The sequence below is a fragment of the Bos indicus x Bos taurus genome, chromosome 18 (genome assembly GCF_003369695.1).
Source record: "Bos indicus x Bos taurus breed Angus x Brahman F1 hybrid chromosome 18, Bos_hybrid_MaternalHap_v2.0, whole genome shotgun sequence".
NCBI classification, from domain to species: domain Eukaryota; kingdom Metazoa; phylum Chordata; class Mammalia; order Artiodactyla; family Bovidae; genus Bos; species Bos indicus x Bos taurus.
Genome location: NC_040093.1, coordinates 19,088,022 through 19,111,062, shown reverse-complemented (window position 1 = coordinate 19,111,062; position 23,041 = coordinate 19,088,022). Strand labels below are relative to the sequence as shown.

General features: G+C 46.8%; 1 protein-coding gene across 2 annotated transcripts; it reads left to right on the top strand.

Annotated features, from left to right (window-relative positions):
* The first annotated feature begins 125 nt into the window (after positions 1 to 125).
* On the top strand, positions 126 to 8,553 carry TBCB (tubulin folding cofactor B). 2 transcript variants are annotated; one of them, XM_027514367.1, is made up of 6 exons: positions 126 to 330; positions 725 to 868; positions 4,207 to 4,303; positions 4,981 to 5,172; positions 8,047 to 8,119; positions 8,281 to 8,553. In XM_027514367.1, the coding sequence occupies exons 1-6, from the start codon at positions 217 to 219 to the stop codon at positions 8,393 to 8,395; spliced, it is 735 nt and encodes a 244-aa protein (XP_027370168.1). In that variant the 5' UTR covers positions 126 to 216; the 3' UTR covers positions 8,396 to 8,553. The 2 variants fall into 2 exon arrangements, with proteins under 2 accessions (XP_027370168.1, XP_027370169.1); XM_027514368.1 differs by lacking the exon at positions 126 to 330 and adding an exon at positions 385 to 447.
* Positions 8,554 to 23,041: the final 14,488 nt, after the last annotated feature.

Here is a 23,041-nt window from a genome sequence, read left to right as displayed (position 1 = left end):
CCTTTCAGGATTGGCTGGGCCTACCCAAGCCTACCCGAGAACCCTCTTCCTGCCGACGGCGAATAGACGCGGCGATTGGCGGACTCCCCTGACGGGAGGGCGTGGATTCGCCAGGTCCGAGAGCAGGGGCGGGGCTGATATCCCAGAAGCGGTGGCGGCTGCGGAGCCGGTGGGAGGCGGCTGTCCGGGCTGAGGGCCGCCACAGGGCGCGGCGAGATGGAGGTGACGGGGTTGTCGGCGCCCACAGTGAACGTGTTCATCAGCAGCTCTCTCAACAGCTTTCGCTCCCAGAAGCGGTACAGTCGCAGCCTCACCGTAGCTGAGTTCAAGGTGTGGTCATGGGGGCGGGGTCCGGAGAGGCGGGGCGTTGAGGGGGCGGGACCAAGAAGAAATGGAGGGTCTTCCACAACGCAGAAAAGGGGCCAGAAATGAACCCAGGTTGCAGAGGTTGGGAACGAGACCTCAGCGGGGCGGGGCCAGGTGGAACCTTAGGTTCCAGAGAATGGGTGCGGGGCCAGGGAAAATCAGAGGTTGCAGGGAGTTGAGGGCAGGCCCGAACGGGGTGGGGCTAGGAATACCTAGTGGGTCCCAAAGGGTAGGTCTCTTGGAGGAACCGGGACGGGATGGTGGTTATTGATACAAAGGACGGAGCCTCAGGGTAGAGGGTGGGGCCACTGACAGCCTTCCACCTCATCCCCGCCTCCCCCATCTTGTATCCTCACAGTGTAAACTACAGCTTGTTGTGGGCAGCCCTGCTTCTTGCATGGAATTGGAGCTGTATGGACCTGACGACAAGTTCTGCTGCAAGCTGGATCAGGATGATGCGCTGCTGGGCTCCTACCCCGTAGACGACGGCTGTCGCATCCATGTGAGGCCTCCCTACCTAGGATCCCTCCCTTCCGTTCATTTATTTATTCAACAGATGTTTGCAGTGCTTTGCACTATGTGGTAACCAAGATAGCCTCTAACCTCATGAAGTTCCCAGTCCAGCAGGGAGAGAGACAGACCCATCCCCAGTTATTGGCACTCAGCGATCTGGACTGGGCTGAGAAAAGCCTAGGGGACTGGAGGCATCCAGCAGAGGTGCTTGACCTCACCCAGGGGTATATGAAGGGGATTCTTGAAAGGCGGGTTGCCTGAGTTGAAATCTGAAGGATGAGGAAAGGGCCTCCTAAGAATAGAGGTGGGAGGGACATGCCAGGCAGAGAGAACAGAGGGTCAGATGGGTCAGGGTGAGCGAAGAGGCTCATGTGTCAGAAGCCAGAACACAGAGGACCTCTGCATGCATCAACTCACATCATCCTCTCTGTTCTCGGTGTCCCCCACAAAAACTCAGACGAGCCAGCATCCTGGGTGAGCTTTGCAGATGCTAGTCCCTGTGCCTGAATGGTTGTTTTTTCTATGCCTCCACGGCTTGCTTCTTCCTTCCAGTCTTTACATAAATGTCACTGGGTGTGAGGGCTTCATGGCCTTCAGTATAAAATTTAAACCTCCTGCCTTTCCCACTTGATTTGATTTTCCTTCTTACTAATCACCCTGTGACATACTGTGGAGTTTTCTTCAGTACCTGGAACAGAGCCTGGCACACAGAGGATGCTCAGTGATTCACTGTTGAATGATGAATTGAATCCAGAAAATAAGACTTAGAAAATGGTATAATTAACACTATTTTGCAGAAGAGAAAACTTAGCTTCAGGATGGAATTGACTTTCCTAAGGAGGAACATGGGTAGATTACCTCTTTCATTTATTTATAACTATTCATTGAGCATACATGATGTGCCAGGGGTATAGCCATGAATCAAGTCTGAGAACGTCTCTGTTTTAGTTTTGTCCAGTATGTGAGGTAGTTGTTAGCTAAACATTTACAGAAACAAATGGGAAGGGTTAGTGAGATGAGGGCCATACAGGAGGACATCACAGAGCTGGAAGATCATATACTGTGGAGCCTGACCCATCAGCAAGATCCAGGAGGACTTCTGGAGGAGGTGCTGACTGAGCAGAGACCTGAAGAATAGGAAGAATTAACTAAAGAAGGGAAAAGTATGCTCCAGGAGGAGGGCACAGCATGTGCACTCTGAGGTGGGAGGGAGCAGAGTAGGTATGGGGGCCGAAGAGTGACCTCTTCTGTTGTGGAGGGAAGTGGCAGCCAGGGGAGGGTCCTGGTGTGAGTCAGATGTTAACAGGTGTCCTCTGACTGCCTATGGGGAAATGACTGGAGGACAGAAAAGTAGGGAGACCAAGGAGGAGGCTGCTTCCATAGTTGGGTCCAGGACCCAGTTGAAGTGATGGGTCCTGGACCGTAGTGTTGGGCTCACAGTCCTAGAACTGTGAACTAGAACTCACAGCCCCTAGAACGGACTGGGCTGACCTAGGCAGTCTCACCCTAGGGATGCTGGGTGGATCACGCAGGGCCGTGGCATCTCCAACAGGAGGGTTTTACACATGGATTCAGGTACAGGCCAGCTGCTGACTGACGTGGCCACACAAGGAAAGTTTCCTAAAGGTGGAGCCTCTGGAGAATTTGCATTTTTTTAATTGGTTAATTTATTTTAATTGGAGAATAATTACTTTACAATATTGTGATGGTTTTTGCCATACATTAGCATGAATAAGCCACAGGTATACGTGTGTCCCCCTTATCCTGAATCCCCCTCCCACCTGCCTCCCCTGTATTTTTTCTAAAATTCTTTTTCTGTTTCTAAATATCACCCCTATTTCTTATAACAGTGAACAACAGCAATCTCAAACTTACAAAAATCCCTAATGTAGAAAATAGACATTCTTAGTGATCCTTGGCCAGAGATAAGGGCCGTTTCTATTTTGCCGAGCGACTCCAGCCGAACATTTTAGGGTGTTCCTGACCTCTGTCTTTCTCCCACATCCATATCTAATCTCTCTGCAGCCCCTGTTGGCTCCACCCACAAAATCTATCCAGAATCTAAACTCTGCTCCCCAGTACCCCCATACTGGCCCCACTTCCATCCTTCCCTTCCACACACCGCCCCCACCCCACCCCTCCGCAGGGCCATCACATAGCCTCTCCCTGCCCCCATCCCGGTGCGTCTCCATCTGCTTCCCACACTCAGCTGAGGGAGCCTGTGAGCCCGTGAGTCAGATCAGAGCCCTCCTAGTGGAGCGCTTCCATAGCTGCCTCTCGTTGTGGGTAAAAGCCAAAATCCTCAATTGTCTTTTGTGTCTCCCACTTTCCCTGTGGCTCATTCCACTCCTACCTCGCTGACCCTGCTGTTCCTCAAAGGAGCTGAAGACATTTATACAGCTGGGGCTTTGTGCCCGTTGTTCCTCCTGGCCTTGTCTCAGATACCCCTTCCTGTCAGAAGCCTCTTCAAGTTGTATTTGTCTGCATAGAACCTTGTCGTTGTCTGGTGTTTAATACACATCTTTGTGCATTTGTTTCCAGTTGGCCTCCCAACAGAATGGTCACTTCTTGAGGGCAGGGATTGATCTGATTTTGCACTGTGGCCCTAGTACCCAGCACAGGCTTTTCAGGTGATGCTAGTGGTAAAGATCCTGCCTGTCATTGAGGAGACATAAGAGGCATGGGTTCAATCTCTGGGTCAGGAAGATCCTCTGGAGGAGGGCATGGCAACCACTCCAGTATTCTTGCCTGGAAAGTCCCATGGACAGAGGAGCCTGGCAGGCCACAGTCCATGGGATCACAAAGAGTTGGACACAGCTGAAGCAACTTAGCACTAGTACCCAGCACAGGGCCCAGCAGGGCACCCTGGAGGAACAAGTGAGTGGATATTAGGGACGGTACAGGAAGAGATGCTCCAAGACATGGAAGCTTGGATCAGTGTAGAAGGGTCCCAGGGTCCGGAGAAGACAGACATGCTGCCCAGAGGGTGAGCAAGGCCTGAGCTCTGCCCTTGGGTTCCAGTGGCCTAGGGCCATCCATCATGTGGATGCTGGCGTATGGGGTAGATGGGAGGCAGATGCAGCCTCCAGGGCCTCAAGATGGAGTGCGGAGGGTGAGACACCTATTGTAGACACCTGCTGTAGAGCCCTTTGGCTGGGCTCCAGGGAGGACAGAAGGCTGGCATAAAGGTGAAGGTAGGGAAATGTGGTTTTTCGGAGGCAGGAGAGACTTAAATCTGCAGAATGTGCAGCCGCACTCACCCCCGCAGCATCCTAGGTCTCTGTGCCCACACCCTGATCCCCACTGACCTCCCTCACCTCATTCCAGGTCATTGACCACAGCGGTGCCCGCCTTGGGGAGTATGAGGACATATCCAAGGTGGAGAAATATGAGATCTCACAAGAAGCCTATGAACAGAGGCAAGGTACGGGATGCCCAGCGATGGATGGGGGCCTGGGGGGCTAGAGGAAGTGTGGGGACAAGCAGAGGTGTGTGCAGGGGCACACAGGATAGACAGGGACACTGAGGGGAAGTTGGCGCTGTATGGGGTGGGGTAAGGCTGGCATGGGGACAGATGGGTCGTGGGAGAGCAGTCTGGGTGCACAGGCATGAGATATGGATGGAGGCTGGGAGGTGTGGGGCATGTGGGCAAACAAACAGGGCCATGGGAAAGGCTCAGGGTGTGAGGCCTGGTCAGGGCACAGTGTGGAGGGCAGAGCGTGGTAGATTATGTGGACCGGACAGAACAACGTGGAGCCCAGTGCGGCGACAGATCAGAGTGTGGGGGGAGGGATGAGGAAGGTTTCAGGGGTCGGATGGAGTTAAGTGTGAAGTTGAAGGGCCAGGGAAGATGGGGTAACGTGAGAGGCTGCAGGCAAGCACCTTCTGTTTATTTTCAGGATTATGGGGAAGCCCAGGGGTTCTGTGGAGAGGTCGGCTCTGGTGGGAGACCTGGGGGGACTTGATGACAGCCCTTCAACACCCAGAACGGGAGAGTTTGTCTCTGGATGTTGGCCCCGTGGGGATGGCAGGTTATGTCCTCAGGCCAGAGGTCTCCCAGGTCTCTCATGTCTGACCCCCCCCCACCCACTCCACCCACAGACTCAATCCGCTCCTTCCTGAAGCGCAACAAGCTAGGTCGATTCAATGAAGAAGAGCGGGCCCAGCAAGAGGCCGAGAACTCCCAGCGCCTTATCGAGGAGGAGGCCCAGGCCAGCACCATCCCTGTGGGCAGCCGCTGTGAGGTGCGGACACCTGGGCAGCCCCCTCGCAGGGGCACCGTCATGTATGTAGGTACGTGGCCCACAGAGGCCCCCTGCCCTGCCCTGCAGTGGGCAGTGTGGGGGACTTAGCCTTCAAAGGGATCTCAGTCCAGGAGGGGAGATGGTGCCAGGTGTGACTGACAGCCTAGTATGTTCTCAGCAGGGAAGTGGGAAGCAGAGGCCATGTGACAGAGGAAGCAGAGGCCAGAGGGGTCAGTTCTAAGGTGAAACCCTGGGGTGCAGTGATCAGAGCTGAGATGGGGAAACAAGCAGAATTATTAGGGCTGTGATGGGGGAAGCTCAGGCTGAAGTGATCAGAGCAGAGATGAGGGAAACTGAGGAGGCTGTGTGAGCTGCGAGGAAGTACCAGACCCTTGAGAGTAACCCAGGAAGGCTTCCTGAGGGAAGGGCTATCTGAAGGAAAGGGATGAGTGAAGGTGGAAAGGGGGGAAGAGGGAGCCGAGGGAGTAGTGAGTGCAAAGGCCATGAAAGGGCTTGGTCTGAGCAGGATCAAGCTTGACTTGTTTGAGGCAGAGAAAGGAAGTCAGCGTGGCTCGTGGGGAGTGAGAGAGGAAAGATGAGAGGTGAGGCCTGGGGCACGGGCAAGGCTGGACTGTGCTAGGCCTCAGGGACAGGAGAGAGCAGTGTCGGTTGTTTGTTTTTATAACAGCTTTATTGAACTATAATGTATACACCATATAAAGTTCACTCAGAGTACCATTCAGGAATCCCTTGGCAGTCCAGTGTTTAGGACTTCTACAGGGGGCACAGGTTCACTCCCTGATCAGAAAACTAAGGTCACACAAACCAAGCAGCATGGCTAAAAGAAAATAAAAATGAAAAAAGCGTACCCTTCATTATTTTATAGTGTATTCACGGAATTGTGCAACCACGCCACAGTCAGTTTTACATTTTCATCACCCCCAAAAGAAATGCTATAACCATTAGCAGCTATTCCCCATTTAGGAAACCCCAGCTCCTCTAGTCCACATTGGTGACCACTAATCCATGTTCTGTCTCTAAAAATTTGCCTTTTCTGGAAGTTTCATACAAATGGAATCACATGTGGTCTTTTGTGACTGGCTTCTTTTACTAGAAGCATAATTTCAAGGATCATCCATGTTGTAGCATGTGGCAGTGTTGTGTTTTTTTAATATTCGTCTGTGGCAGGTCTCAGTGGGAAGACCCCCATGAAGCATGTGGGATCTAGTTCCCTGACCAGGAATCGAACCTGAGCCCACTGCATTGGGTGTGTGGAGACTTAGCCTCTGGACCACCAGCGAAGTGCCAGCATTATGGTTTCGATTTGCATTTCTGCGTGGCTAATGATATTGAGCCTCTTTTCAGGTGCTTAATGCCTTGTGTATGTCTTCTTTAGAGAGACAGATTATTCGGCTCTTTTGCCCATTTTTTAGTTGGGTTGGTTGTCTTTTTGGTTTTTGAGTGGTATGTTAGGGCTACCATATCAAGTACCACACACCCTGCGTGGCTTAAACAACAGAAATTTGTTTTTCACAGTTCTGGAAGCGGGAAGTCTTAGATTAACGCCTTAGCAGGTTTGATTTCTCCTTGGGCCTCTCTCTCTGGTTTATAGACAGCCCTCTCCTCTCTTTGTCCTCACATGCTCTTTCCTCTGTGTGTAGGCACGTCCCTGGAGTCTTTGTCCAGATAATCTTTATGAGGATGTCAGTCAGCCTGGATTAGATCCCACCATAATGGCCTCCTTTTAACTTAATTATCTCTCTAAAGGCCCTGTCTCCAACACAGTCACATTCTGAACTACAAGGGATTAGGGCTTCAACATTTAAACTTGGGGGAACACAATAAAACCCATAACAAGTTGTTGTTTGTATACATTAGGTACAGTTCCCGTATCAGATTTATGGTTTACAAATATATATCTCCTGTTCTGTAGGTGGGTTGGTTGTTGTTTTTTTAGTATTTATTTATTTGGCTGCATGAGGTCTGAGTTGCGGCGTGCAGGATCTCTCGCTGTGCACGAGCTCTCTGCTGTGGTGCACGGCCTTCTGTAGTTGCAGGGTGCAGGCTCAGTTGCTCTGCAACGTGGGATCTAAGTCCCCTGACCAGGGATTAAAGCTGTGTCTCTGCATTGCAAGGTGGATTCTTAACCACTGGGCCACCAGGGAAGTCCCTTTTTACTTTCTTGATAGTGACTTTTGAAGCACAAACATTTTTAATTTTATGAACTCCAATTTTTTTTTTTTTAATTTTTGGCTTGTGTGTAGGGTATTATATCTAAGAAACCAGTGCCTTAGACAAGGCCACAAAGAGTTATTCCTGTATTTTCCTCTAAATGTTTCTAGTGTTATAACTTATATTTAGGTCTTTGACCCATTTTGAATTAATTTTTGTGTATGGTGTGAGGTGGAAGTCTAATTTCATTCTCTTACATGTGGATATCTAGTCTCCCCAATACGATTTGATGGAAAGTCTATTCCTTCCTCATTAAACTGTCTTGGCTCCCTTGTCAGAAATCATTTGGCCATAAACATTGTGGATTTTATGCTGAGTGGGATAGGCAGCCTTTGAGGAATTTGGGGCAAAGTCAGGATAATCCCATGGATAGAGGAGCCTGGCGGGCTACAGTTCATAGGGTTGCAAAGAGTCAGACATGACTGAGGGATGGAGAACCCCAATGGTGCTGCTTCCCTTTGATTTTTACAAAGCACCCTATGACTGGGGCTGTTGAGTGAACAAGGGGTCAGAGGTGGGAACAGGGAGACCAGTGAAGGGACTACTGTATTCGAGTGGGCTGGAGATGGTGGTTGTCCTGGGTGGTAGCAAGGAGTGGTTTTTGCCTGGACAGGCTTTACAGTCAGTGGGCAGGCACAAATCTGGGGTAAGCTGCGAAGGGGGGCTTCACAGGGATTTCTCCCCTGGGCAGGACTGACAGATTTCAAACCTGGCTACTGGATTGGCATCCGCTATGATGAACCACTAGGGAAAAACGATGGCAGGTAAAGATCCTCACTCTAGTGTCTGTGTGTGTGCCTGTGTGCCTGTGCACACACGTGTGCGTTTATGTGTAAGTGCATGTGTGTACTACTGGGGGAGCCCGCCCACGCTAGCATCTGGAGTGCGAGCCCTCTGACACTGCCTCCCCGATCATGTCCTGCAGCGTGAATGGGAAACGCTACTTTGAATGCCAGGCCAAGTACGGCGCCTTCGTCAAACCATCGGTCGTGACAGTGGGGGACTTCCCGGAAGAGGACTACGGTTTGGATGAGATGTGATGGCCGAGGAAGGGCAGTCCCCTGCTGCAGCCAGCTCGCCTACTCATTGCCCTTCCCTGTGTGCCCGTGGCCCTCTCCCCGTGAGCCTGTTTTTATTTTATTGACTACCCTCGCCATTGACTTTTGAGACACATGTATTAAATTTGCCGAAAACCTGGGAAGTGTTTGGAGGACTCAGTGATTATAGGAGGGGCTGTGGACAGCTGGATGGGTGAGGGTGAAGCAGGAGGCTAGGCAAAATCCAAGTTGGGCACGGTGAGGCTTTAGGTATGTGACGAGTGCGTGCAGCCCATGCATTCTAGAAAGCCTGATCCACCCTGTTTCTGTGTGCACGTGCAGTAATCCCTCATTAGCTCCTTGAAGGGATTCCTGACTATAATATTTGAGAGATTCTACCTAATTGTTGCAGTTAATTATAGCTTCTGGAGAAGAAGTTGGCAGTGGTAGGAGCAACCACAGTAAGCAGAATAAGGTTGAAATGCTTAGGAGCTGAAAGGGTCCTGGGGGAAGGTGCTTACATGTACCTGTAGATCCATTCTCCAATGCCTACTGTAGTGTACACAGACTCACTCAGATACTGAGAACATTCACACACCTGGACTGACTTCTGGAGAACACAGACACTACAGATCATAGGTAGAGAAACACAGTCAGTGCACAAAGATTCTCTCCTCCACATAGGAGAGTGAAGCACACAGGATACACTCAGAGACTGACATCACACACCGTTGATGGGTAGACATACACCTACACACACGCGCACACACATGCGAATCAGTGAAGTTGTCTATAAAACAAAACTGGCTGTTTTTTATTTTTATTTGTTTTGGCTGCACTGGGTCTGAGTTGCAGCTCCCAGGATCTTCATTGCAGTATGCAGACTCTTAGCTGCAGCATGCAGGATCTCGTTCCCTGACCGTGGGCCCCCTGCATTCAAATCGAGGAGTCTTACCCACTGAACCACCAAGGAAGTTCCCTAACTGGTTACTTTAGAAAAGGACCCCAAGGCTTAGGTCCCTTCCACATGAGGGAGTTGTCAGAGCAAGGAGCACTGGGGGGTGTCCTCAAATTCTCTAATAAAAACTACCAATCAAACTTCAGCCAGAGTTCAGCAGAATTAGCTAATGGGTTGGCATTTGAGGACCCGAGGCTCACTTTAAAATCAGGCCCACTATGCACCTCCATGTGATGAGGCTAAAGAACAGGGACAGGAAGATCACGTGCTTTCCTGGACACACTGATGGCCCAAAATCACCTTTGAGCTCCAAGCACAGGTCACAGCATCAGCGAATATGAGGATCTGTCCAACTGCAGTGGAAGATCTCAGCACAAACTTCCAGGGTGCTTTAATGGCTTCCAGCTGTCAGCATGGAAGAAGCTGTCCCCATCAGAGGACAATGGAAGGGATCATGCTGGTGATTTCTAAATACGAAACACTTGCTATGGGCTTCCCTGGTGACTCAGACGATAAAGAATCTGCCTGCAATACAGGAGACCTGGGCTTAATCACTGGGTTGGGAAGGTCCCCGGAGAAGGGAATGGCAACCCACTCCAGCATTCTTGCCTGGAGAATTCCATGGACAGAGGAGTCTGGTGGGCTACAGTCCACGGGGTTGCAAAGAGTCGGACATGACTGTGTGACCAACACGTCTGTGTGAAAGTCAACCACAGTTAGGGATTGGGGAGACACATTTTATAGAATAACCTGGTGCTTAAGCTTTAAGGGGGGCCAGAAAGGAAGGGGGACAGTGGTCAATGTGTTAAGGAAGTACCACCTGCTGTAACCAATATCCCCCTACACACACACTCCAGTGCAGAGGTTCTGGTTAATTGGCAGCAGTCTCCATGATTGACACACCCAGACTCCATATTGGGGCTCCATCATTTTCTTGTGTTCAGAATTACCAGCTTCCAGGTGGCAAATAGGGGACGTTTCACCATTTTCTTTTCTATGTGTTCCATTTCTGCTTCTATGGGTGAGAACTTGTCAGTCATGCAGCCACTCCGATGCAGAGTGAGCTTTGGAACATACTCCTGGGCTGAGCAGCTCCCTCCCAGCACTATGAGAACCGACTGAATGTTGGTGGCTCTAGCATTGACCACCCTTTACAGGGTCACTAGATCCACAGTCTCAGGGGAAGCAGCGGGAAAGGGCTGTGGGATCCACCAGACCCATTAAATCCGCAACTGCCTATGCCTGACCTGCACCATCCACCAACCTCCTCTTAATCCTCGGGTAAATGCAGGTGGAAGACAGTGGATGTCTAGCACTCTTTGTGCACATTTTTGGAGTCCTCCCCACCCCCACAGCGTCAGGCTTGATGCTGGTTACAGGCTCATGAACACCATACGAGCCTGGGAGTTGAAGGCAGACACACATATAATTAACAAGTATTTTCTCTTATTTTTTTGACTGTGATATTTCATATGAAAAAGTTTACTGACCGTAGGGGAAAGGAGAATAAAATCACTAAATCTGCCAGGTGGTGCTGGTATGAAGGAAGGGATGAGATGGAGGATATTTGAATAGTAGTCATATGAACAAAAGAGGACTAGGCTTTGTGGGCCTGAAGTAATCCTTTCGGTGATTCATGCTGACCAGAAACTTGATCCCAGTGCTAAACACAAAGTTAGGGTGAATGCAACCTTTTCCCTGGTTCCTGGAACTGTGATAAATGGCTAACTCAACATGCTAATGGCTCACTTGAATTAATTTGTGTACCAGTACAAACCTGGGATAATTCAATAGGTTAAGAGGTAGTGTAACTTAATGAGAAGAGCCAAACAGCATTGGTTCAAACCTCAGCTCTGTCCCTCACCAGCTAGGGTACTGAACAAGTCCTTCTTCCTGGGTGTCAGCCTCATTTCTATTAATTGGAGCCAATAATAGTAACCACCCGAAACGATTTTATGAGCATTAAATGAGCGAATACATCTAAAGCACTTAAATTCAGAGCCAGGCATGCAGGTAAGTACTGTATAAGCCATAGGAATAAAAATGCCTGTATGCGGTCAACAGTTACAACACTGGCTTCATTTAATCCTCATAAGGGGTCCTGGCTCCAGTTTCTTCGTTTTCTTCTTCCCATCCCATCTTTTCTGGGCCAAGTCTGGGGCTACTCTCTCCTAAAGGGTTTTCCAGGCTGGCACCGGCCTCCCAAAAGTCCCTGAAGCCTCAGGACCCCTAGCCTCTGCACGGTCCCAGATGCGGGCAATGACCTCTCTCTCAGTCGCCGCGTGGGGCAGCAACGCATGCATAGGCTCGCTGTCGTTGGGCGGTGTCTTGCAGTCTGCCGCACGAACTGAGTTTCCCAGAAAACCAAGCGATACCCTGGGTCTAACCCTGTGCAAGTCTGGAAGCGAAGGTCTTGCTCCCTTCCTGCGGCACGGGGAATTTTGGGGTGAAAGGATTTGGCTCCCTAGCGGAGGACTGGGCAGTGCAGTTCGGTAGGAGACCTACCGAACCCGCTGTGGTTTAATCAGACTAAGAACCAATGTCCTGGCGGGGGCGCCAGAGCTCACTTTCTGGCTGCACTAAAAGAACAGAGGTGACTTCGTGGCCAGCGTGTTCTTACCTCCTGCTCGCTTTCCTGCATCTCAGCCGGTCACTCTCCGGGCTCCTGATTAGCTCTCAAGCTGGGTCAAGGCGCACCCATCTTAAAAGAAAAAAATATGTTTTCCCCCTTTTTCTTGTCACCCAGCTTCAATGAAAAAAGGGAAAAGTGAAAGTCGTACAGTCATGTCTGACTCTGCAATCCTATGGACTGTAACCTGCGTGGCTCCTCTGTCCATAGGATTCTCCAGGCCAGAATACTGGAGTAGGTTGATATTTCCTTCTCCAGGGGATCCTCCCCACCCAGGGATCGAACCCAGGTCTCCTTCATAGCTGGCAGATTCTTTGCCAACTGAGCCAATAATTGTCCACGTATAGCCAATGGTGTTCAGTTTTTCTGGCCTCCTCCTATTTCTCCCATCATTATTTTAAAGCACGTTTCAGGCAACATATCATCTCATCCAGATGTATATCTGTATTCTAAATGTATCTCTAAGTGTTATGAGGTCTTCACACCAAACAAAATTGCAATAATTCTTTAATATGACTTAATATACAGTCAGCATCCTTTAGGATTGACTGGTTTGATAAAAAAAAAAAGAAAAAAAAATATACAGTCAGCATTATTATATATGAAACAAAGCCCCCATTTGTTTCATAAATGACTTTTTACTGTTGGCGTGTTCAAATCAGAATCCAAATAGGGTTCAGGCACTGTGTTTGGCTATTAATCCTCTAAATCTTCTACTCTACAACAGTTTCCCTGTGTGATTTGCCACAGTCTGATTTGGCTGGTTGTACCCGCTGCTGTCCTCTATCCCTGTGTGTTCTACAAACCGGTAGATTCAAAAACTAGGTCAGCTTCAGGTTCAGTTTTGCAATAAATATGCTTTCTGGGTGGTGTTGCGTTTTTGCCTCAGGAGGCACGTTACCAGGTTGTCTCTGTCTTTGTGACATGAAGATCAAGGTTGGATTCTTGTGTTGTCAGCCTGATCCATCCATCATAAAACCACAACCAAACTTCAGGAAAGAGATGTCTAGGTGGTCCTTCCTGCAACCCTCTCCCAACTCCACAAAAACTAAACTTTTTATTGCTGAAGCCCTTCCTTGTTGCTAAACTCAGGAGGCGATTCTTCACCTCAACTTACTGATACAGCAATGACAGCTGACATTTAGACCAGTGGTTCTCAAACTTGTGTCTCGGGACTTTACATTCTTAAAAATTGTTGAGAACCTCAGACAGCTTTTGTTTAGGTGGCTTATATCTGTAGATATTTACCACTATGGAGATTAAACATTTTAAACTTTCATTCAAAAAATAATAATCCAGGGACTTCCCTGGTGGTCCAGTGGCTAAGACTCCACCCTCTCAATGCAGAGGGCCCAGGTTTGATCCCTGATCAGAGAACTAGTTCCCTGCATGCTGCAACAAAGAAAGAAGGTCCTGCTTGTGGCAACTAAGATGTGGCACAGCCAAATAAGTAAATAATTAAAACAAACCAACAAAATAAACATGTTACCATTATTAACATTTTTATTGAAAAAAAATAACTTTTGAAAAAAACTAGCAAGAAGAGTGACATGTTCTTACATTTTGAAAATCTTTTTAGGGAATTCCCTGGTTGTTTGGTGGTTAGGCCTCCGAGCTTTCACAGCGAAGGGCCCAGGTTGGGGAGTTAAGATTCAGCAAGCCCACCATGTCAGGCTTAAGAAAAGATAGCTGGGTTCTCATATCTGCTTCTGCATGTGAACTACTGAATATTATCATATCACCTCTGAAACCCCACTCTGTTCACTTGTGAAAGAATGAGTGGAAAAGGAAAAAAGTCTTAGTGGTATTATGAAAATAGTGTTAACTTCAAAGACTCCCTGAAAAGATCTCAAGGATGCCTGGGTGTCCCCAGCGTTTGAAATATCCAAACATTCCCTGTGACAACCCTGGTCTCTGGCTTCTGCCACACCGGGATATCTAACAATACAGAGTCCATGTCTCTACTAGCCCCAGTGGGCTGGATCTGCTGTACCTACCAGGACCTAACTGGCATGCAGAAACCACTCCTATATGAAAACTGAGGGACATGAACACGTGGAGGTGGTTACACAGCGGATGGAGGAGCTGAGCAGGAGCCAGTAAACCAAATGGAAATTAGTGCAGCAGGAAGCTGCTAAAGTTCCTAGCTCTGTCTGGTCTCTTGTCCACATTTCCTGTTGGCAAAAGCCCAGGTGCATCTATGAAGAGGAGACTGGGGAACTACTGTGGCCTAGAGCAGTAAGGGGAGGGCAAGGAGCAGACGGGGCAGTACAGCCCAGAGCAGCAGAGCTTGGGTTCCCCTCTACACCAGGGTTCCCACCCTGACCTGTTGTTCTACACCAGGCTCTGCTCACTGATATACATGATGTGTCTGACTGCTTTAGGATTAGAAGTAGAGGTTAAATTTGTAATCCCTGTTGTGATTTTAAAATATGTCTACAACACACCTGAAACTAACATAATGTTGTACATCAACTATATTTCAGTTAAAAAAAAGAGAGAAAGTGAATTGTTAGTCGCTCAGTTGTGTCTGACTCTTTGCGACTCCATGGACTGTAGTCCACCAGGCTCCTCTGTCCATGGAATTCTCCAGGTAAGAATACTAGCAAGGGTTGCCATTCCCTCCTCCAGGGGATCTTCCTGACCCAGGGATCAAACCCCAGGTCTCTGGGGTTTGGAGTATGTATTTTTTTTTTTTTTTTTTTTGGAGTATGTATTTTTTATTTAAAGAAAGAGAACATAAATAACAAATAAATAAATATATACATAGATAAAATATGTCCACACATTTTTTGACACATTTCTCAAGAGCTTTAAATCTGGGGCTTTCCTAGTGGTCCAGTGGTTAAGAATCCACCTTGCACAGTGGATATATGTCTTTGTGTATTGGTCTAAACCCACAGAATGCATAGCACTATAAGTGAACCCTAAAGTAAACTATGAACTTTGACTGATAATGATGTATCAATGCAGATTCATCAATAAATGCACCTCTTTTGTGGGGCATGTTAATAAAGGGGAAAGCTATGCTGGCAGGGAGTGTGTGAGAATCTCTTTGCCTTCCACTCAGTTTTGCCATGAATCTAATAAAACTCTAAAAAAAAAAAAAAAAGAATCCACCTTGCAGTGCAGGTGACCGGAGTTCAGTCCCTGACTGGGGAGGTAGGATTCCGCATGCCACAGAACAAGTAGGCGTTGAAACTTCTGAGCCCAGGCACCACAACTTGCGTCTGCACAAAAAACTTGCAACTGCAATTTTTGTTGCAACTGCAACAAAAAATGCTCCATAAAGCAACCAGGATCCAAGGCAGCCAAATAAATATATATTTTTTTTAATTCAGTAGTTTGTTTTTTTTAACAAAAAAAAAGACCCTCTCATTGAGTAAGGGCTGGACTTAATGCCTTCCTTCTAAGGAACAGAAGAACATAACAGAAGAAATTGTGCGGGACTTCTTAGATCAGTTCACAAAAGGCATTGTATTTTCATCTTGCTCTCTGGGTTCACTGGCTCCAAGAGAAACCAGCTTTCCGTATGTGAGAACCTGTGGTTGAGAAACTGAATCCTGCAAGGACTCAGTCAGCAAGGAACTGACAGGCCTCTTGCTAACAGCATAGGCCTGGAGTAGGCCAGTGGGAGTTAAGAACTCTGAGTTCCTGACCCACAGACAGTGTGAGATAATAGATATTGTTTGAGGCTATTCAATCTTGGTTTTAAACTTGTTAACAGCAGTAGTTAATGTAACTGTATTCCAGTTATCTGTAACTGCATTAAATTTTATCTAAACCTCAGCAAGTTAAAACAGCCTTTATTTTTCCCATTTTTCTGTTTTTGTAGATCAGGAATTTGGGATGAGCTTGACTTGAGATCTCTCTGGTGTTTGAGTCAGAAGTTGGCTGAGGCTACAGTCATCTCAAGGTTTGAGCAGGCTGGATGTCCCAAGTGACTCAGCAGCTTGGCAGTGACACTAGCTGTTGGCTGGGAGCTGAGTGGGGACTATAACTAAAGCACCTCAGATGTTTTTTCCATAATGGCTGTCCCAGTGTAGCTGGACGTTTTACATGAGAGCTGGCTTTCTCCAAAGCAAGTGTTGTAGGCAAACCAAGGAAAAACTGCATGGCCTTTTCTGACTCAGCCTCAGAAGTCACTTCTGCCACTGTCTATTGATGAAAGTGATTACAAATCCACCCACATTCAAGAGGAGGCCACACAGATCTGAATTCTTCTTTTTTAAAAATTATGTATTCGGTTGTGCCGGATCTTAGTTGCAGCACCCAGGATCTTTGATCTTCGTTATGGCATGAGGCATCTGTAGTTGCAGTACACAGAGGGATCTAGTTCCCTGATCCATTGGGAACATGGAGTCATAGCCTCTGGTGCACCAGGGAAGTCCCTGTAAGAAGTCTTTTTCTTTCTCTCTCTCCGTATATCCTATTGGTTCTTTCTTTGAAAACCCTGACTAATACACTGGTGAGGTAAAAGGACGGTAAACTGTATTAGTCATCGTGGAACAATTTGGCATCAACTACATTTGGGTTCATACCTGACTCTGCCATCCCCTCAGGCAAATGACTCTACCTCTCTGAACCTCCACTTCTTTTCATGTTACTTCCGTTCTAAGAGGGTTGTGAGAGGCCTGGCAAGTCATGTCTATAAAAATGCTGTTACTTCAGCCTGGTCCCATCAAACCCTCAGGAAACATGAGCTAAGGTAGTTATGACTATTTTGAGTTTATTAATTGGTGGTGGCCTTGTAACATTAACATCGTTGAGGCAGCAAATTGTAAGGATTAAAAGCATAAGCCACAGGTCTTCCCTAGCTGTCCAGTGGTTACGACTCCATGCTTCCACTTCAGGGGATGCAGGGTCAATCCCTGATCAGGGAACTAAGATCCCACATACCCGGCAGCATGACAAAAAAAAAAAAAAAAAGCGTAAGCTACAAAGTCAGTCTTCCTGGGTTTGAATCTTGACCCTGGTACTTCCTAGCTGTATGATGTTGGACAAGCAATCCCGTCTCTCTGGTTAACTCATGGCATCATAATTACTTTTACATGCATCAGTCAGAGTAGGCTAGGTTATATGGTGGTGACAATGAGTTCTGGCCCTCAGTGGACTAGCACTTCAAAATTGATTTCTTGCTCACAGAAATTGGCAGATGTGCTCCTTGCCATGGCTTAGGGATCCAGCTAGCTTCCTTCCTGTGGCACCTCAGTGCTTGCATAGCTTCCAGGGTTGCCTAGGCAACCTGAGAGCATCAGAAGATTAGAGCTTTGAGCATCCTGCACTGGCTTTTAAATGCTACTACTGGGAAGTCAACTAGATCCCCAATTCCTCAACTAAAAGATGCTTCGAGCCTTAATTAAGACCCAGCACACCCAAATAAACAAAATATTTTTTTTAAAGGACCAACCTAGGGTATTTGATCTCAGTCACTGGAATGATAGAGATGCCATTAAGCTAGCTGGGGAAGGTGAGGAGGAAGGTAAAGATGTCCTAAGCTCGACACATCTCTAAGACCCCTGTGGAGACAGTGAGTAGGATACAGAATGGAGAAGCCTAAAGACAGAAATATCTGGGCTGAAGATAGAAACCTGGGCATAAGCTGATAGCCTAGAGATGGAATTTATTTATTTATTTTGCCATGCTGTGTGACTTGCAAGATCCTAGTTCCATGACCAGGGGTTGAAACCTAGCCCTCGGCAGTGAAACACAGAGTTCTAACCAATGGACCACCAAGAAATTTCCTGGAGGTGGAATTTAAGCTAAAGGAAATCAACTCAATATTTATTGAAAAGACTGATGCTGAACTCCAATACTGTGACCACCTGATGGGAAGAGCTGACTCATTGGAAAATACCCTGATGCTGGGAAAGATTGAAGGCAAAAGAAGAGGGCAGCAGAGGATGAGATGGTTAGATAACTTCACCAACTCAAAGGACGTGAATCTGAGTGAACTCTGGGAGATGGTGAAGGACAGGGAAGCCTAGCGTGCTGCAGTCCGTGGGGTCACAAAGAGTTGGACACAACTTAGCAACCGAACAACAACAACAACCAAAGAGGGAGATCCACGATGGCATGAGTGGGCTAGAGAGGCAGACTAAGATTTAGAGCTGGTCAGAATTGAGAGATGAGGGAGCCAGACCTAGATGATTATAATTGGCAGTGAGTGCTATGAGAATGTATGCTACAAGCATGGAACTGCAAACTTCAGTTTCAGTCTCGGGCTCAGTCAAGGAGGGCTTCCTAGAAGAGGTGACTCCTAAGCTGACACTCAAAGCTTGAGTGGTTACAACACCAGGCAAACAAGGCAGAAGTGTGTTCCAGACACAGCCCATGCAAAGGCCTGGCAGCAAGTGAGCCAGGGAAAGGGCAGAGGAGGAAGCTACTCAGACTGGCAGGGAAGGGTGTGGTCAGAAAGGAATCCAGATCAGTCATCAAGCAAACTTTTGGCATCAGCCAAGCCCAGGTTCAGATCTGGTCCTGCCACTCTTTGTGAACTCAGGCAAGTTGACCCAGCCTCCATTTTCTCTCCTGTTAGATCCTGTATCATAGATAAGGCCTGCTTAGCAGCCCCAACAAGCCCTCAGGAAGCATTGCTGTGACTGGGGTTTTGTCTGTTGTGACCTTGTTATTTGGGCTATTATTCATTATATTATCGAAGAGTCAATACACTCGGGTAGGAGGACAAAAACTTGGCCTTTGTGCACCAGTGCTGAATTGAATCTTGGAGACAGAGTTTTAGGTGAAGTAGAAAAGAATAGCTTTATTGCTTTGCCAGGCAAAGGGAGACACAGAGGGCTCGTGCCCTCAAAACTTGTGTACCAACTCAGGAGGACTTGGTGAGGAGTTTTAGAGTGATGGTTCAAGGGCAGGGTTGCTGATAAGGATCAGGGAGTATGCAGAGCCTGCACTCCTTTAATCTGACCTCCTGGTGGTCTCCTGATGAGCTTCTCTGGAATGAAGAATGTTTCATCAAGCATCTAACATCTTCCATTGGGTGGAGGTTTTAATTCTGCAGAGCTCAAAGGTATTATCCCTTGAGGGATAGAATCCCTTGAGGGAGAAGAGGATCCTGTCCCAAAGCTGCACTACTGTTTCTTTTTTTGGCTGCATTGGGTCTTGTGTGAACTTTGTTACATCATGCAGGGTCTTTCATTGCAGTGCATGAACTCTCTAGTTCTGGCTTGTGGGCTTAGCTGCTCTGTGGCATGTGGGATCTTAGTTCCCTGACCAGGGATTGAACCTGTGCCCCCTGCATCGCATAGTCAATAAAGCAGAAGTAGATGTTTTTCTGGAGCTCTCTTGCTTTTTCGATGATCCAGCGGATGTTGGCAATTTGATCTCTGGTTCCTCTACCTTTTTGAAATCCAGCTTGAACATCTGGAAGTTCATGGTTGACGTACTGTTGAAGCCTGGCTTGGAGAATTTTGAGCGTTACTTTGCTAGTGTGTGAGATGAGTGCAATTGTACGGTAGTTTGAACATTCTTTGGCATTGCCTTTCTTTGGGATTGAAATGAAAACTGATCTTTTCCAGTCCTGTGGCCACTGCTGAGTTTTCCAAATTTGCTGGCATATTTAGTGCAGCACTTTAACAGCATCATCTTTTAGGATTTGAAATAGTTCAACTGGAATTTCATCACCTCCAGTAGCTTTGTTCCTAGTGATGCTTTCTAAGGTCCACTTGACTTCGCATTCCAGGATGTCTGGCTCTAGGTAAGTGATCACACCATCGTGATTATCTGGGTCATGAAGATCTTTTTGTATAGTTCTTCTGTGTATTCTTGCCATCTCTTCTTAATATCTTCTGCTTCTGTTAGGTCCATACCATTTCTGTCCTTTAGTGTGCCCATCTTTGCATGAACTGTTCCTTGGTATCTCTAATTTTTTTTAAAGAGATCTCATTTTTCCCACTCTATTGTTTTTCCCTATTTCTTTACATTGATCATTGAGGAAGGCTTTCTTATCTCTCCTTGCTATTCTTTGGAACTCTGCATTCAAATGGGTATATCTTTCCTTTTCTCCCTTGCCTTTAGCTTCTCTTCTTTTCTCAGCTATTTCTAAGGCCTCCTCAGACAACCATTTTGCCTTTTTGCATTTCTTTTTCTTGGGGATGGTTTTGATCCCTGTCTCCTGTATAATGTCATGAGCCTCTGTCCATAGTTCTTCAGGCACTCTATCAGATCTAATCCCTTGAATCTATTTGTCACTTCTACTGTATAGTAATAAAGGATTTAATTTAGGTCATACCTGAATGGTCTAGTGGTTTTCCCTACTTTCTTCAATTTCAGTCTGAATTTGGCAATAAGGAGTCCATGGTCTGAGCCACAGTCAGCTCCTGGTCTTGTTTTTGCTGACTGTATAGAGCTTCTCCATCTTTGGCTGCAAAGAATATAATCAATCTGATTTCTGTATTGACTATCTGGTGATGTCCATGTGTAGAGTCTTCTTTTGTGTTGTTGGAAGAGGGTGTTTGCTTTGACAGTGTGTTCTTTTGGCAAAACTCTGTTAGCCTTTGCCCTGCTTCATTTTGTATTCCAGGGCCAAATTTGCCTGTTACTCCAGGAAATCTCTTGTTACTCCAGGAAATCTCTTGACTTCCTATTTTGCATTCCAGTCCCCTATAATGAAAAGGACATTTTTTTTAGGGGGGGGGTGTTAGTTCTAGAAGGTCTTGTAGGTCTTCATAGAACCATTCAACTTCAGCTTATTCAGCATTACTGGTTGGGGCATAGACTTGGATTACTGTTATATTGAGTGGTTTACCTTGGAATCAAGCAGAGATCATTCTGTCATTTTTGAGATTGCACCTAAGTACTGCATTTCAGACTCTTTTGTTGACTATGAGGGATACTCCATTTCTTCTAAGGGATTCTTGACCACAGTAGTAGATATAATGGTCATCTGAGTTAAATTCATCCGTTCTTTTCCATTTTAGCTCACTGATTCCTAAAATGTCGATGTTCACTCCTGCCATCTTCTGTTTGACCACTTCCAATTTACGTTGATTCATGGAGCTAACATTCCAGGTTCCTATGCAATATGTTCTTTACAGCATCAGACTTTACTTCTATTACCAGTCACATCCACAACTGGGCATTGTTTTTGCTTGGCTCTGTCTCTTGATTCTTTCTAGAGTTATTTCTCCACTCTTCTCCAGTAGCATATTGGGCACCTACCGACCTGAGGAGTTCATCTTTCAGTGTCATATCTTTTTGCCTTTTTATACTGTTCATGGGAAGTATGTATGTTTCATTCTTCCTTGATTAGCAACTGTTTGAACTTGCCCTTTGGGAACTCAAGGAAGGTCAAGGAGGCTGAAGCCTATTTCCTACAAACAAGTAATGGGGAACACAAAGGCTTCCATGTCCAGGAGCGTCACAGAGTCCTGCTCAGTTTCAGTAGTGCTTAAGAGTACAGGTTTAGGACTTTCCTGGTGGTCCAGCTGGTAAAGAGTCTGCCTGCAATGTGGGAGACCTGGGTTTAATCCCTGGGTCAGGAAGATTCCCTGGAGAAGGAAATGGCAATCCACTCCAGTATCCTTGCTTAGAGAATTCCATGGACAGAGGAGTCAGTGTGCTACAATCCATGAGGTCACAAGGAGTCTGACACAACTGATTGACTAACACTTTGGTGGTCCAGTGGTTAAGAATCCGCCTCGCAACACAGGTTCGATCCCTGATAAGGGAACCAAGATCCCCCAGGCTGAGGAGCAACTAAGCCTGCATGTCGCAGCTACCGAGCCCACGTGCTCCAGAGCCTGCACACCACAACTAGAGAGTTCATGGGCACAACGTAAGATCCCACATGATGTAACAAAGATCCTGACACAGTCAAATAAATTTTAAATAATAAAAAAAATAAGAGTACAAGCTAGGGAGTTTACCCTCAGAATCAGTTTACTTATTTGTGAAATGGAGATAATATATAGCACCCATTCGAAGACTGTTATGAGGACATATGAGCTAATACATGTAAAGTGTCAGTAGCTCAGTCATGTCGGACTCTTTGCACAAATGGCCATAAAGTACTGTATTGTAATAGGTTTATAATACTGCTCACACAAATAACACAAAACAAACACAAAAAATAAAGAAAATATTTCTTAATTTTAATTTAATTTTATTAAATCAAATTAAATTTATTTTTAATATTTTATTTATTTTTGGCCACACTGGATTTTCATTGCTGCACACAGGCTTTCTCAACTTGTAAGAAAACATTTTTAATCTTACAGTACAGTACCTTAAAAAGTACAGTAGTACCAGGTACATCATGCATGCTTTTATGCATGCTTCCGGACATCCTGGGCTGGAAATAAACATACTATACTACTGTACTTTATACAGTGAGTGAGTGAGTGAGTGAGTGAAAGTAGCTCAGTTGTGTCGGACCTTTGTGACCCCATGGACTGTCCAGTCCGTGCAATTCTCCAGGCCAGAATAGTGGAGTGGGTTGCCTTTCCCTTCTCCAGGTGATCTTCCCAACCCAGGAATCGAACCCAGGTCTCCTGCATTGCAGGCAGATTCTTTACCAGGTGAGCCACAAGGGAAGCCCACTCTATACAGTTCTGTAAAGTACACAAAAGCAAAACAGCTTATAGAGGATACATGCACCTGACAACGTACACCAGACAGGTGAACTAACTTACGTGATTGGACATGCAGACACATATTTGCATCGTTGAAAGTTTGCAACTGTAGGGTTTGTATGTAGGGGACTTACTGTATTAACTAAGGAAGAGCAAGAGTCTACCTCAGGAAACCAAGAGGGCTCCAGGAGGAAGGAACAGACACAGAGGATAATGGCTACTATTTGACTAAGCGTTTACTGCTTCATTCTGTGAGGAGTCTAGAGAGTGGGGCGTGGAGACCTTTATTTACATTTTACAGATTAGAAAATCATGGCTCGGGTCACTGTTTTGGAATTCCAAGTTATTAAGGGGCAAAGTCAGGATTCAACCCCAACCTGAGTCAGCTTCCAGAGTAGCGCCTAAGGGCTAGAGACAGACTGACAGCTCTCTCCGAGGGACCCTGAAAAAGTCCTGGGCGCTTACAGGTTGGA

Coding starts and splice junctions, on each gene's coding strand:
- TBCB (XM_027514367.1), top strand. CDS start 217: ATGGAGGTGACGGGGTTGTCGGCGCCCACAGTGAACGTGTTCATCAGC. Junction 4,304..4,980: donor AGCCTATGAACAGAGGCAAG/GTACGGGATGCC, acceptor CTCCACCCACAG/ACTCAATCCGCTCCTTCCTG. Junction 8,120..8,280: donor CTAGGGAAAAACGATGGCAG/GTAAAGATCCTC, acceptor CATGTCCTGCAG/CGTGAATGGGAAACGCTACT.